This window comes from Arachis hypogaea, chromosome 10, assembly GCF_003086295.3.
Source record: "Arachis hypogaea cultivar Tifrunner chromosome 10, arahy.Tifrunner.gnm2.J5K5, whole genome shotgun sequence".
NCBI classification, from domain to species: domain Eukaryota; kingdom Viridiplantae; phylum Streptophyta; class Magnoliopsida; order Fabales; family Fabaceae; genus Arachis; species Arachis hypogaea.
This window is the reverse complement of record NC_092045.1, coordinates 60010518-60025636: the sequence shown is the minus strand read 5'-3', so window position 1 is coordinate 60025636 and position 15119 is coordinate 60010518. Positions and strand designations below refer to the sequence as shown.

The following is a 15119-nucleotide window of genomic DNA, read 5'->3' as shown; positions in this document are numbered from 1 at the left end:
TAGTTCTTTGTAGTTTTTCCTTCTTCTTTATAATTCTTAGTTACAACTTTTTTTTTCATCAAATTAGTTCAAATTTATTTTAATTACCAGCAAATTGAATATTTTAATTTTTTTATTATATTTAATATTCATTTTTATATTTTAATTTATAAATTTTTTATTTATATTTTTATTATATTTTTTATTTATATGATAAATATTTTTATATTATTTGTGTAGTGCTCTTCTATTTATATGACAAATATTGTTGACTTTTTTTATAATATTTTTATTATTTTTTGTTCATATAAATTCTTTTTTTTTCTATCTTTTCCTGCATTGTATTTATGTTATATATGAAATTTTTTATTTTTTTATTTGATTTTATTGTATTTTTTGTTCATATGATATATATTGTTGGTTTTATAAAATTTTTATTATTTCTTATCATTTTTTTCTGTTCTTTGATGTACTCTATTTTTATTTTGTATTAATTTTATCTATTTATTCTGACTTTGTAATATTTGTAATTGTAATTATTATATACTACGTTTATTATCAAAATTTGTATAATATAAATTATGATCCTATAATCAATTTTGATATAAAGATTGTCAAACATAAATCCCGTTAACTCAAACTTACTTTTTATCAAAATCAATTTTACAAAATCAATTTTGTACAAACTCCCGTTTGCAAACTGAAATCCAAACACACACATAGTCTACAAGCAGGAACCTACCTAGCAAATATATATGTTTTCAATTACTTTTAATAAATCGTTAAAAATGTTATTGTCGAGATCCATCAAATTTGAAATTTGAAAAACGTCCAAAAAGTAAAAGAAATCCACATTTGCAATTTACATCTTGTATCAAAGAATAAAAAGGTTTCTCCGGTAATTGAAGACCTTGTGCCCATGACAAAAAATTAAACGCTAACTAAACATCTATTCAAATTAACCTTGCTTTCATTCCCTAAAAGTAACCTTCTAGCTACCCATCAGAAGTTCACGTTGGAACACCCTAGGTACTTTTGTATACAGGTTATGGTTAACTTTCATGATCCTACATCCTCATGTCTACTTCAAACCACGATAATCCAAACATTTCGAAAGGCAACCCAGACTCCAACATGCTACCCGCTTCCTTCTTTCAACAACCCAAAAACATAAAAAAACAAAAAGTAAATAATTTCTACCTTTATTTTCCTACCATTAGCTAAATTATTGTGCAAAACATACTGTTTTTTCTCGACTGAAGTACAGGTGTTGTGACAGATGTTGTAATAACTATCCAAAGAAGGTGCATAATTATACATTACCGATTCATGAGCAGAACCAACAGGCATGAGGTTTAACAAGTTCTCATACCTGAAATACATCTCAGCCTGCCTGTTGATTTATGCGCCTCAGCCTAAGTCCAACATCTACTTCGTGGTCAGATAAAATTGTATCCGGCACACCTGTAGAAGCTCCCGCTTCATTTGCCTTCTCGACATGTTCTCCAAAGTTGTGCAACCGCCGGCCAATGAGATACCGGTCATCGCGTATTGAATTATGAAGATTCGTAAACCAAACATGAAATCTCTTGGCACAAAAGCACAAGAAACTGAAACAGAGGCATCCCAACCATGCAAACCGATATACAGCAGAATTGACCACCAATGGATACCCAAGTACCGGAAACACACCTCTGGCAAGAACATAAGGTACACACAATGCTGTCAATAGTTTCATTATGATTGGAAGTACAATTTCCCGAAGGACCCAAAGGCCTTGTAGCCTGGAGAAACCATCTTCTCTCACTCTCTCAAACTTTACTCGCCAGCTGTCATCCACAAGAGGCATCATGTGGTCTAACATAACCTATTCAAAGAACTAAGTCAGCACCAAGAAAATCAAAGCAAGCTTATCAATTCCAAATTATTAGTCGGGTATGAAAAGGTTTCAACTTTTCTTTAGCAATACTTGGTCAGCTGATAGGAAATTGATGAACTTAAAAATTATAGAAGATGAGCCAAAATTTCTCCCTGCTTACAATGCAAAGTATAACTCACCAGGACCTAACCTTACAAGTCATTCTCATAAAAAGTTAATACCATTGCCAACTTGATATCCAAAATAGGGTGTAAGAGGGTATATAATCCTACTAGGAATAATAAACTACATATGCTAGAAGGAAGTATGAACAACAGGTGTAGATGATAACATGGATCAAACAATGACATTGGATTCTATACTGTCTCTGTCATATGGCTATGTAGATCCAGATAAATTGGACAATCTGTGGGATAGTCATTAATTAATGCGAAACTTTGTGAGTTACTATAAAATGGATCAATTACAAAAGTTAGTACAGCCAAGGAAATGTAGATAATTTTTTAAAAAACAAAAACACTTACCAATCTTGTCCATATCTTTAGGAATATAAGGCCTAAAGCCCAGTCTTGATAGAGGAGGAACACAGGACTTTCGTCCACTGGAACTCTCATTGGCACGATGACCAAAAGCTCAAAGAGAAGCCCAATTAGCACCGGGATGACAAATATCTAAAATAAGGGGAAGCGGGGAAGATAATTTAAAATAAAGAAAAACTATGCATAAGCAAAATCAGGCTGAATAACAAGATCAATGACCATCCTTACCCATATAGACAAAAGTGCAGAACTCTTCATAACAATGGCACACCACTTCCATATTTGGCCAAACAAGACTGAGGCCCTCCTTTTTTTTAATTGCTCAATCGAGTATCTAACTCCAGCAACAGCAGTCCAGATCACGTAGCTTCCAATTACGAATGCATACAGATCTGAAGAAAGATACAACATTACAACCACATTCATATTAACAAAGTTTGGGAACAAAAACCAGTTCACTCAATTACATACCGTTGCACTTAATGCCATGCGTTATGGGCAGACGTGGAATAGAATTGAAAAGTGCCCGTCCAAGTGAAATTGGTACAACTATCAGGGCAGAGTTGAAGACAAGCAGGGTCATCCAAGCTATCACCAGTAGTAGAACAATGCGAAGTGCAAAAGCATAACTGCTGGAGTAAGAAAATATGTAATCAGATGGTGCCAGAGAAATAGCTTCCGAAACATGAGTGTACACACACAGATTAGCAGCTAGACCTATCATCGATGAATTATGCAAAGTAAACATAAAAAAATAAAAGATAAAAAAAGTAAAAAGTACAAAAAGGTCCCATAGACAAAATAACTAGATAGAGAGGAGGAAGGGCCTAAATCATAATAGTGGGACTTTAATCTAACAATACGGAAGGAACTCACTCAGAATCAGATTGTTCATCATTATCATAATCCTCTGCCGCATTTGGATCACCTGCTGCATTAATAACCCTATTCAAATCATCCCCTGCAAAGGCCACCATACCCTGATCGTGCACTCCTGCTTGTACAACCTGTAGCCTGTCCTGCCTGCCTGGTTCCCCATTTCCATTTTCTTGACCACCATTGTCATCAGGTCTAGGCAGTAAGAAATCAGTTAAACCAAGTGCCCAACCAACTGCTGTGAACCAGTATCGAAGCAGGGATTTAATAGTTGTCCGCAATTTAAAATGCTCAATAGCAAATGGGATACAAATCTGAAAGAGAAGCATGTCCGCTGGGATTTCAGTGAATGGATCAGAAACCCTGCAAAAATATGTATTTGAAGTTAATAACTATTGTAGAGAGGCTGAGTGCATGTATGAAATGTTGGAACCGCTCAAGGAGGTCAGCTTACGATATGTCAAGTGGGAAAATAGAAGGAGCCATCCGCATGGCAAGTTTAACAGGCAAAAATACTAGCATCACAATCAAACTGCCATAAACTGCAACAGATAACAGAACCCTGCGAGCATGCTTGTGGACAGGATCATCAATCAGATCACGGAACGGATTGTAGTTTGGATCAGCTGGATCCCGAAGGAAGTACAGAACCCCATTGCGCAAAACCTGCCATAAGAAACAGATGAAACATGTAAACTAGTAGTCAAAAATAGAAATAGCTTTAAGAATCATGGCATATGAGCAAATGTTACCCCTCTAAGAAGGCTGACAAATATGCTAATTTGTAGCATATACACAATCCCCACAACCCAGTGGACTAGGGAACTTGCTAAAGGTGATGCAGAGAAGAACTGAACTCTGTGAACCATTGTCTTCCCAAACATCTGTATGGTGCAAACATCAAGCCACCATCCACACATCAAGGGGAATACCCCAAGTTCAATAACCAAAAGGAAAGCAACCTTAACCATAGTCATCAAGTGCTTCATTGCTGCCAAAAACTGCCTGAAGAGAGATGGAATTGTTTCTGCTATAGAAGCAATACCATAGAATCTTCCCATCATCAAAGGCTCACCCTTCGTGTAACGAATCAAAGCAACAATACCAAAGTAGCAGAAAATTAGACTCAATATGAAAATATATCCTATTGCTAAAGTAGTAACATCTGAAAGCCTTGAAGTTCCAATTGACACTCCTTTCAAGAGATCAGACGAGGCAGATTCACTTATGTTGTTTGCCATTTCACTCAATCCACTAGCATTCGCTTTCAGCATGTCTGCAACCTGACCAATTGATCCACTTTCTTGAGTCTCAGATGACAAATTCTTAACAGCTGTTAATGCATTTTTTAACGTAATATTTGCTAGGGAAAGAGATGCGTCAGTAAGTGGGGCCATAGCAGATATTACAGGACCACTAGCAGTTGAGAAGAACCAAGATAGATAATGGAGTATGATGCGACCCAATGAGAAGGGCACAAAGATTACAACACCAAGGAAAATCATATTGCTTGCAAGCACCTGCATGTGGAACAACATATTTAATCTCTAAATAAAATACCATGTAAAACAATGGGTTCATTTTGTCAAAGAAAAACATTAAAATTATCATCAAAGTTTATCAGCACAATATATAACTTAATGAACATAAGCTGCTGCTTCAACAAAATGACCAATTAACATAAGAAAGATAATCATAGAATTCAATACTCATGCTCCACCTAATGATCAAAACACAGCCAATAATCAATTTTAAGGGAATGAGGCTTGGATTTCATGCAACCAACCCCCAGATTTAAATTTTACATGCAAAAGTAATGAATATTTTTCTCTGATCAAGTAAAATTCATCACCTCATATTAGTGCATTCCTTCCATTCACATGTTATGAGAGAAGTTTATTAATCAAGATTGCATTTCATCCATGACCGCAATAGCATACTAAAATAATGTTTGAATACAAAATATACATCATCATTATTCGGGAGAGGAGCTTGTTAAATATAGCTCACTGACATAAATGCAACTAAAATAAGCTTAATCATTTTTGGCTAAACATTCTTATCTGCCTAGGCCAACTTGTCCATTTTTTTATAAAGAAGCAATAACAAGACCAATAACATTGTAATAAATGAATAACGAACATTAGACGTTATAACATGAATTTAATAGACTTACAGTAAATGCGTTCTCAACCAAATGAAAAACTGGACCCTGCATGCCGACAAGTTCATCAAAGGGCACATCCTCTGCTCCATCAGCATCATCCAGACCATCAAACATCTGCTCAACATGGGCCTCAAGACGTGCTGCTTGCATCTCCCACCGTGCAGCAACATTTTCAGCATTTCTTCTAATCACTTGTCCAGCTCCTGCAATTCCTTGTGCTCCACCAGCATCTTCACCATTCCCATCACCATTAATATTACGATTAGCTTGTCCAGGAGCTCTTCTAGCAATTCGCGCTCCATTTCTGTCCACTTCATCTTCCCTATCAGCATCCTGTCCCCCAATTTCTCGCAAATGCCTAAAGTAATCTCTCAGAGAAGTGGCCCCAAGAAATATGAAGACAATGCTTGCAGAAAGCAGGAAACCATGGAGGCAATCAGTCAGAATAACTGCTGTTGATAAATGACTTAGGAATAGCCTCTGGGCTTCACTGAAACTTCTTACAAAAGCCAATCGCCATATCCAGAATGTTATGAAAGGTATAATTAGGAGCCACACGGATAGCACAAAGCTCAGGCGCAAGAAGAATTGCAGAACGTGGCAAGCTTTCATTGCCATTCCAACCACAAATTCTTGAAACGGTAACCTAGCTGGGGCATTCTCAGCGTAAACAGGAGAAAACGAGAATGCATGCTTGCAGACCTGCAGCATATATGAAACAAACTTAGGAGAGCCATCAAAATCAAAAGGGATGTAAGGCTTAGAAGTACACCATAAACGTTGTCCCAACTCAGGTACATTCAGGCAGGGTTATTGGCGTGTTGAACATAGCATATGAACTGATTTTAAAAACAAAGCCCTACTTTCAGTATAAGTTTATTACATATGTTTCCGATCAACTCTTCCAAGTCCAAGAGTAACCAACTGTATGACACATTGCCATCACTCTTACTTAACATCAAATTAGAATACTTCTAAATCTTCGTCTTCATCACTAGACAGCTCATGTGAGCTCAAGTTCAGGTAAAACCTAGCTAAATAATCATATAGAACCAATACTATATACATGGGAGTTAACTTCTGAGAAAGGAACTCTCACCAGCTCTATTTAAATAACATGTGTGAAATATAAAAGATACGGATCAGAAATTCAAATTTTTCTAAAAAAGCATCTATAGAAGTTAATCCATGCTAATTTCAAAGGATCAAACCAAACAACGAACTACAATCATGTTTCAGAGCTATGACGGCGAACAACTAGGAAGAAATAGGGCAAAAATAAGGGATTAACCTCGCATTGGCGAGCGTTGCTGTGATTCAACCACTGAAGGAGACAATCCTGATGCACAAACTTGATACTCCCGCTGCACGCACAAGGATACCGGAGAGGGTTCTCGGCATCGCCAGGGTTCCTGCATATCCGGCACACGTCCTCTTCCTCCTCGTCATCATCTTCGTACCTAGCAGTAGGCGAAGCCGCCGGCGCCGGCGCTGCCGACGATGCGGTTGATTCGATCTCCTTTCCTTTTGCAGCGCGAGGTGACGAAGCCAGAGAGGAGGCAGAAGACGAAGGGGAGGAAGAGGAAGACGACGACGGCGGAGAGTTTGCAACAGTTTCGGCGGCGATAGGGCTGCCGTCGAGAGAAGGCGGTGGCTCGTGCGCGATCTCCATGGCGGATTCGAACCGAACCGGCCTGGACCGGCGATGACTTAGGGCAAGTCAGAAACCGAGTCGGTGGAGGCGCTGAAGAGAAAGAAAGCGAATAAAAGATGGAAAGAGAGAAAAGAGAAAGAAAAGAAAGAGCGGCGACGATCGGAGATGGCGGTGTGTTGAAAATGAGTTATTCCGGGATTGCCCTTGTTTGGTTATTTATATTACGCGCGTGTTGGCGTTGTTGGTGACGTATATGGTACATGGGGGTTGGGATGACGTGGCAGATCGTGATTTGTATGTGGCGGTTTATGGTTGCGCCTGCCGCTTCTTCTGCCTTTGCCTATTGCAAGCAAACCCAATCTCGTAAATTCAGCGGTTGTTCAGTGTTTTTTTCAACGTAAAAACCAAATTAACCAAGTTGTTTTGCTCAGGTACATTTCACTCGCTCGCTTACTTTCGTTGCTTTGCTCAGCTAAGCTTATTTTTGTTTATTTTCCTTTAAAATTCTGGCTTCTTGCCAAAAAAGAATTTAATCTGCGAATGGATAGGATTTCTTTTAAAATATGAATATCAATTTAAATATTTTTAAAATTAGGAAATTTATTATTATTATCATTATTTAAGGTAATTTTAAAATATCCGATAAGATAGTGCATCTTTCATTTTAGGAGATTAACACGGTAACTGATGAAATTACATAATACTAATATCCTTATGAAATATATGATTGAAATTTTGATTATATAAAAATTGTTGTAAAATAAATAAAAGATATATTAAATATAAAATAAAGATGTATACATAAAAGATTCTAACATTAAAATAATTAGCTTAATAATAATTTATATATATATATAATAATATTATATGTTGTAATGTGTATATATATAAAGATAGAAAGGAGTATTAAAAGTAAAGAGAGAGAATTGTATTTGCTTTTGTTTTATTATTGCTGTGTCAATATCATGCACTGAGGTTGGCTATTTATACATGCAAGGAGGCAAATATTTTCCACTATCATAAATGTAAGAGCTTTGATAATGTAGCCATTCAGCATGGAAAAGATGATTCTTTCATGGTCATCCATTTCATCCTTATCGCAACACTCTCCTTTGGATGACCATTAAAGATTATTGACTCGTTAAAACCTTACTAAAGAAAAATCTAGTGGGAAAAAAACTTTAGTGAAGGAAAAAGAGTACAATATCCTTTAATGATGGGGACTGTCTCATTAAAAACCTTGTCAAGAAAAACCCAATGGAAAAAAAATCTGACCAAGGAAAAAAGAGTACAGTCTCCCCCTCTTGCCGACATCATTTAATGTCTCGAAATCGGCGCATCCCAATTTCATGTACCAATCTTTCAAAGGAGGATTTTGGGAGTGACTTTGTGAATAAATCTGCCAGATTGTCACTTGAGCGAATCTGTTGGACATCAATTGTCCCTTGATTTTGATGATCATGGGTGAAGAAGAATTTGGGAGAAATATGCTTAGTTCTATCACATTTGATGTATCCGCCCTTAAGTTGAGCAATGCATGCTGTATTATCTTCAAACAAGACAGTTGGAGTTATCTTATAATCAATCAGTCCACATGATGACAGAATATATTGAATCAGGCTCCTCAGCCAAAAACACTTACGACTAGCTTTATGAATCGCTAGTATTTCAGCATTATTAGAGGAGGTTGCTGCTATCGTTTGTTTCGTGGACCTCCATGATATAGCTGTACCACCATATGTGAACAGGTATCCTGTTTGAGATCTCCCTTTTTGTGGACCAGACAAGTATCCGGCATCTGTGATGAGCGGATAATTTATACGCTTTTTGGCATTGTTTTTAGGTAGTTTTTAGTAAGTTCAAGCTACTTTTAGGGATGTTTTCATTAGTTTTTATGTTAAATTCACATTTCTGGACTTTACTATGTGTTTGTATATTTTTCTGTGATTTCAGGTAATTTCTGGCTGAAATTGAGGGACCTGAGCAAAACTCTGAGAAGGAGGCTAACAAAGGACTGCTGATGCTGTTGGAATCTGACCTCCCTGCACTCGAAATGGATTTTCTGGAGCTACAGAACTCCAAATGGCGCGCTCTCAATGGCGTTGGAAAGTAGACATCCAGAGCTTTCCAGAAATATATAATAGTTCATACTTTATTCGGGAATTGACGATGTAAACTGGCGCTCAACGCCAGTTCCATGTTGCTGTCTGGAGTAAAACGCCAGAAACACGTCACGACCCGGAGTTGAACGCCCAAAACACGTTACAACTTGGCGTTCAACTCCAATAAAAGCTTCAGCTCATGGATAGACCAAGCTTAGCCCAAACATACACCAAGTGGGCCCCTGAAGTGGATTTATGCATCAATTACTTACTTTTGTAAACCCTGGTAGCTAGTTTATTATAAATAGGACCTTTTACTAGTGTATTAGCTATCTTTGGACGATTAATTCTCAGATCATGGGGGCTGGCCACTCGGCCATGCCTGAACCTTTCACTTATGTATTTTCAACGGTGGAGTTTCTACACACCATAGATTAAGGGTGTGGAGCTCTGCTGTACCTCAAGTTTTAATGCAATTACTACTGTTTCTATTCAATTCTCTTTATTCCTGTTCTAAGATATTCGTTGCACTTCAACTTGATGAATGTGATGATCCGTGAAACTCATCATCATTCTCACCTATGAACGCGCGTGACTGACAACCACTTCCGTTCTACCTTAGGCCGGGCGCATATCTCTTAGATTCCCCAACAGAATCTTCGTGGTATAAGTTAGAATTGATGGCGGCATTCATGGGAATCCGAAAGGTCTAACCTTGTCTGTGGTATTCCGAGTAGGATTCCGAAATTGAATGACTGTGACGAGCTTCAAATTCCTGAAGGCTGGGCGTTAGTGACAGACGCAAAAGAATCAAGGGATTCTATTCCAACCTGATTGAGAACCGACAGATGATTAGTCGTACTGTGACAGAGCATTTGGACCTTTTTCACTGAGAGGATGGGATGTAGCCATTGACAACGGTGATGCCCTACATACAGCTTGCTTTTTCAATGGCTACATCCCATCCTCTCAGTGAAAAAGGTCCAAATGCTCTGTCACAGCACGGCTAATCATCTGTCGGTTCTCAATCAGGTTGGAACAGAATCCCTTGATTCTTTTGCGTCTGTCACTAACGCCCAGCCTTCAGGAGTTTGAAGCTCGTCACAGTCATTCAATTCCGGAATCCTACTCGGAATACCACAGACAAGGTTAGACCTTCCGGATTCCCATGAATGCCGCCATCAATTCTAGCTTATACCACGAAGATTCTGTTGGGGAATCTAAGAGATATGCGCCCGGCCTAAGGTAGAACGGAAGTGGTTGTCAGTCACACGCGTTCATAGGTGAGAATGATGATGAATGTCATGGATCATCACATTCATCAAGTTGAAGTGCAACGAATATCTTAGAACAGGAATAAAGAGAATTGAATAGAAACAGTAGTAATTGCATTAAAACTTGAGGTACAGCAGAGCTCTACACCCTTAATCTATGGTGTGTAGAAACTCCACCGTTGAAAATACATAAGTGAAAGGTTCAGGCATGGCCGAGTGGCCAGCCCCCATGATCTGAGAACTAATCGTCCAAAGATAGCTAATACACTAGTAAAAAGTCCTATTTATAATAAACTAGCTGCTAGGGTTTACAAAAGTAAGTAATTGATGCATAAATCCACTTCCGGGGCCCACTTGGTATATGTTTGGGATGAGCTTGGTCTATCCACGAGCTGAGGCTTTTATTGGAGTTGAACGCCAAGTTGTAACGTGTTTTGGGCGTTCAACTCCGGGTCGTGACGTGTTTCTGGCGTTTTACTCCGACAGCAACATGGAACTGGCGTTGAGCGCCAGTTTACGCCATCAATTCCCGAATAAAGTATGGACTATTATATATTTCTGGAAAGCTCTGGATGTCTACTTTCCAACGCCGTTGAGAGCGCGCCATTTGGAGTTTTGTAGCTCCATAAAATCCATTTCGAGTGCAGGGAGGTCAGATTCCAACAGCATCAGCAGTCCTTTGTTAGCCTCCTTCTCAGAGTTTTGCTCAGGTCCCTCAATTTCAGCCAGAAATTATTTGAAATCATAGAAAAATAGACAAACACATAGTAAAGTCCAGAAATGTGAATTTAACATAAAAACTAATGAAAACATCCCTAAAAGTAGCTTGAACTTACTAAAAACTACCTAAAAACAATGCCAAAAAGCGTATAAATTATCCGCTCATCAATCTGCATAGCCAACTAGTTGTGACTTGGATCCATAGGGATAAAACAATCCCATATCAACCGTTCCATGAAGATATCGAAAGATTTGCTTGATTCCACTCCAATGTCTTTTGGTTGGAGAAGAACTATACCTTGCTAGTAAATTCACAGCAAATGATATATCGGGTCTTGTATTATTAGCAAGATACATTAGCGCTCCAATGGCACTAAGATATGGTACTTCAGGACCAAGGATATCTTCATTCTCTTCTTTAGGACGGAATTGATCATTTTCCACATCCAAAGACCTTACAATCATTGGGGTACTCAAGGGATGTGACTTATCCATATAAAATCTCTTCAAGATCTTTTCTGTCTATGTTGTTTGATGAATAAAGATCCCATTTTTTATATGCTCGATCTGCAAGCCGAGACAAAACTTAGTCTTTCCAAGATCTTTCATCTCAAACTCTTCTTTTAGAGTTTTTATAATTGTTGGAATCTCTTCAGGAGTCCCAATGATATTTAAATCATCAACGTACATAGCAATAATAATGAATCCAGATGCAGTTTTCTTTATGAAAACACATGGGCAGATATCATCATTCTTGAATCTGTTTTTGGCCAAATACTCAGTAAGACGATTATACCACATTGGTCCAGATTGCTTTAGACCATATAAAGATCTTTGCAATTTAACTGAGTATAACCCCTGTGAATATTCATTGGATGGTTTAGATATCTTTAGTCCTTCAGGGACTTTCATATAGATATCCCGATCTAATGAGCCGTATAAATAGGCTGTTACCACATCCATTAAATGCATATGCAGTTTATGATATGCAGATAAACTGACTAAATAACGCAATGTTATCGCATCCACTACAGGAGAATACGTTTCTTCATAATCTATACCGGGCCTTTGTGAAAAACCTTGTGCCACAAGTCGGGTTTTATAGCGCACAACTTCATTTTTCTCATTTCGTTTTCTCACAAATTCCCACCTATATTCAACAGGTTTTACATCTTCTGGTGTACGGACTACAGGTCCAAAGACTTCACGTTTAGCAAGTGAGTCTAACTCAGCCTTCATGGCTTCTTTCCATTTTGGCCAATCATTCCTTTGTCAACATTCTTCGACTGATCTTAGCTCAAGATCCTTATTTTCGTGCATGCTATTTAATGCCACATTATATGCAAATATTTCATTGACAATTGTCTTATTTTGGTCCCATTTCTCTCCTGTAAAGACATAAGTTATCGAGATCTTATCATTTTCACAATTTTCAGGTACTTGAACGTCTTCTGACGTTAACACTATATCAGAATTTTGGACAACTGCAGGTGTCTCTACTATATCTTTTTCAACAGGAATATTATTCACCTCTTTTCTCTTTCGAGGATTTTTGTCTTTGGAACCGACAGGCCTACCACGCTTCTGGCGTGAATTTGCTTCAGTGGCTACTTGTCCTACTGGGACATCAATTCGAATTGGGGCATTTTTTGCTGGTATATAAGATTTAGTTATCTTCTTTGTATCGGAAAATGCATCAGGCAAATCATTTGCTATTCTTTGCAAATGTATAATCTTTTGAACTTCCAGTTCACATTGCCCTGATCGAGGATCTAAATGCATCAACGATGATGCATTCCAATTAAGCTCCTTTTCAGGAAGCTTATTCTCTCCCCCTAATGTTGGAAATTTTGATTCATCAAAATGACAATCTGCAAACCGGGCTTTAAATACATCTCCAGTTTGTATCTCAAGATACCTCACTATAGAGGGAGAATCATATCCAACATATATCCCCAATTTTCTTTGGGGTCCCATTTTGGTGCGATTAGGTGGTGCAATGGGAACATATATCGCACACCCAAATATTCTTAAATGGGAAACATTTGGCTGCTGGCCAAAAGCAAATTGCATATGAGAGAACTGATGATAACTCGTTGGCCTCAAACGAATAAGTGCTGAGGCATGTAAAATAGCATGCCCCCAAACCGAGGTTGGGAGATTTGTTCTCATAAGTAAAGGTCTAGCAATTAATTGGAGGCGCTTAATAAGTGATTCTGCTAACCCATTAGCCATACAATAAGCATCAAAAGCTTGGGAAGTAAATTCACCAGCATTATCAAGACAAATTGCTTTGATTGGATTTTCTGGAAATTGTGCTTTTAATCGAATAATTTGAGCCAGTAATCTCGCAAACGCTAGGTTATGAAAAGATAATAAGCACACATGTGACCATCTCGAAGATGCGTCTATCAGGACCATAAAATATCTAAAAGATCCACAAGGTGGATGAATAGGTCGACATATATCTCCTTGAATCCTTTCTAGGAATTCAGGGGACTCAAATCCAATCTTTACTGGTGATGGCTTTAAAATTAACTTTCCTTGAGACCATGCAGCATAACAAAATTCACTAGTTTTCAGAATCTTCTGGTTCTTTAGTGAATGTCCATGAGAGTTTTCAATAATTCTTCTCATCATGGTTGTTCCCAGGTGACCCAATCTATCATGCCAAGTGGTGGACGAAATTGTGATCATCAATATTGGCTCTTTGGCATATACACAAAAACTATTGTGTCTCTTGGTTAAATTCACAACTCCGTTCAACTAACCAGCAAGTGTACTGGGTCGTCCAAGTAATAAACCTTACGTGAGTAAGGGTCGAATCCACAGAGATTGTTGGTATGAAGCAAGCTATGGTCACCTTGCAAATCTCAGTTAGGGAGATTAAAGGGTAATTGTGATTATTGGAATGAATAAATAAAAAGGGATAGAATACTTATGCAGATTCATTGGTTGGAATTTCGGATAAGCGGATGGAGATGCTGTAGAGCCCAGGGACGCCTGCTCTCCTACTGCTTCTACTCAGTCCTTCTTACTCCTTTCCATGGCAAGCTTTGTATAGGGGTTCACCATCAACTGTGGCTACTTTCTTCCTCTCGGGGAAATATCCTATGCGGCTGTCACTCGCACAGCTAACCAGTCTGGAGGCATCACCCATGGCTGATGGCTACATCCCATCCTCGCAGTGAAAACTAATGCTCACGCACTCTGTCACAGTACGGCTAATCACCGGTTGGTTCCCTCCCCTACTGGAATAGAATCCCTCTTTTGCGTCTGTCACTAACGCCCAGCAGGTTACAAGTTTGAAGCACGTCACAGTCATTCATTACCGGAATCCTACTCGGAATACCACAGACAAGGTGAGACTTTCCGGATTCCCAGGATCCTACTCGGAATACCACAGACAAGGTGAGACTTTCCGGATCCTCATAAATGCCGCCATCTATCTAGCTTATACCACGAAGATTCTGTTGGGGAATCTAAGAGATGTGCATTCAAGCTCTGTTGCATGTAGAACGGAAGTGGTTGTCAATCACGCGCGTTCATAAGTGAGAATGATAATGAGGGTAATCTGACTCATAACATTCATCATGTTCTTGGGTACGAATGAATATCTTGGAATAAGAATAAGAGAGATTTGAATAAAAGATAATAGAATTTCATTAATACTTGAGGTACAGCAGAGCTCCACACCCTTAATCTATGGTGTGCAGAAACTCCACCGTTGAAAATACATAAGCAAAGGGTTCAGGCATGGCCGAATGGCCAGCCCCCAAAACGTGATCACAGGATTCAAAATACAATCCAGGATGTATAATACAATAGATAAATGTCCTATATATACTAGACTAGCTACTAGGGTTTACATGAGTAAGTAATTGATGCATAAATCCACTTCCGGGGCCCACTTGGTGTATGCTTGGGCT

At 38.4% G+C, this 15119-nt stretch overlaps 1 protein-coding gene across 2 annotated transcripts; it reads right to left on the bottom strand.

The window, feature by feature from the left end:
• Nucleotides 1-818: 818 nt before the first annotated feature.
• On the bottom strand, nucleotides 819-7632 carry LOC112715626 (probable E3 ubiquitin ligase SUD1). 2 transcript variants are annotated; one of them, XM_025767403.3, is made up of 9 exons: nucleotides 6732-7632; nucleotides 5450-6142; nucleotides 4026-4793; nucleotides 3728-3939; nucleotides 3274-3636; nucleotides 2869-3029; nucleotides 2626-2789; nucleotides 2383-2529; nucleotides 819-1846 (listed from the first exon to the last, which is right to left on the bottom strand). In XM_025767403.3, exons 1-9 carry the CDS (start codon nucleotides 7110-7112, stop codon nucleotides 1364-1366), a joined length of 3372 nt encoding a protein of 1123 aa, XP_025623188.1. In that variant the 5' UTR covers nucleotides 7113-7632; the 3' UTR covers nucleotides 819-1363. The 2 variants fall into 2 exon arrangements, with proteins under 2 accessions (XP_025623188.1, XP_025623189.1); XM_025767404.3 differs by having other exon boundaries at nucleotides 2869-3026; nucleotides 6732-7625.
• Between the last annotated feature and the right edge of the window lie 7487 nt (nucleotides 7633-15119).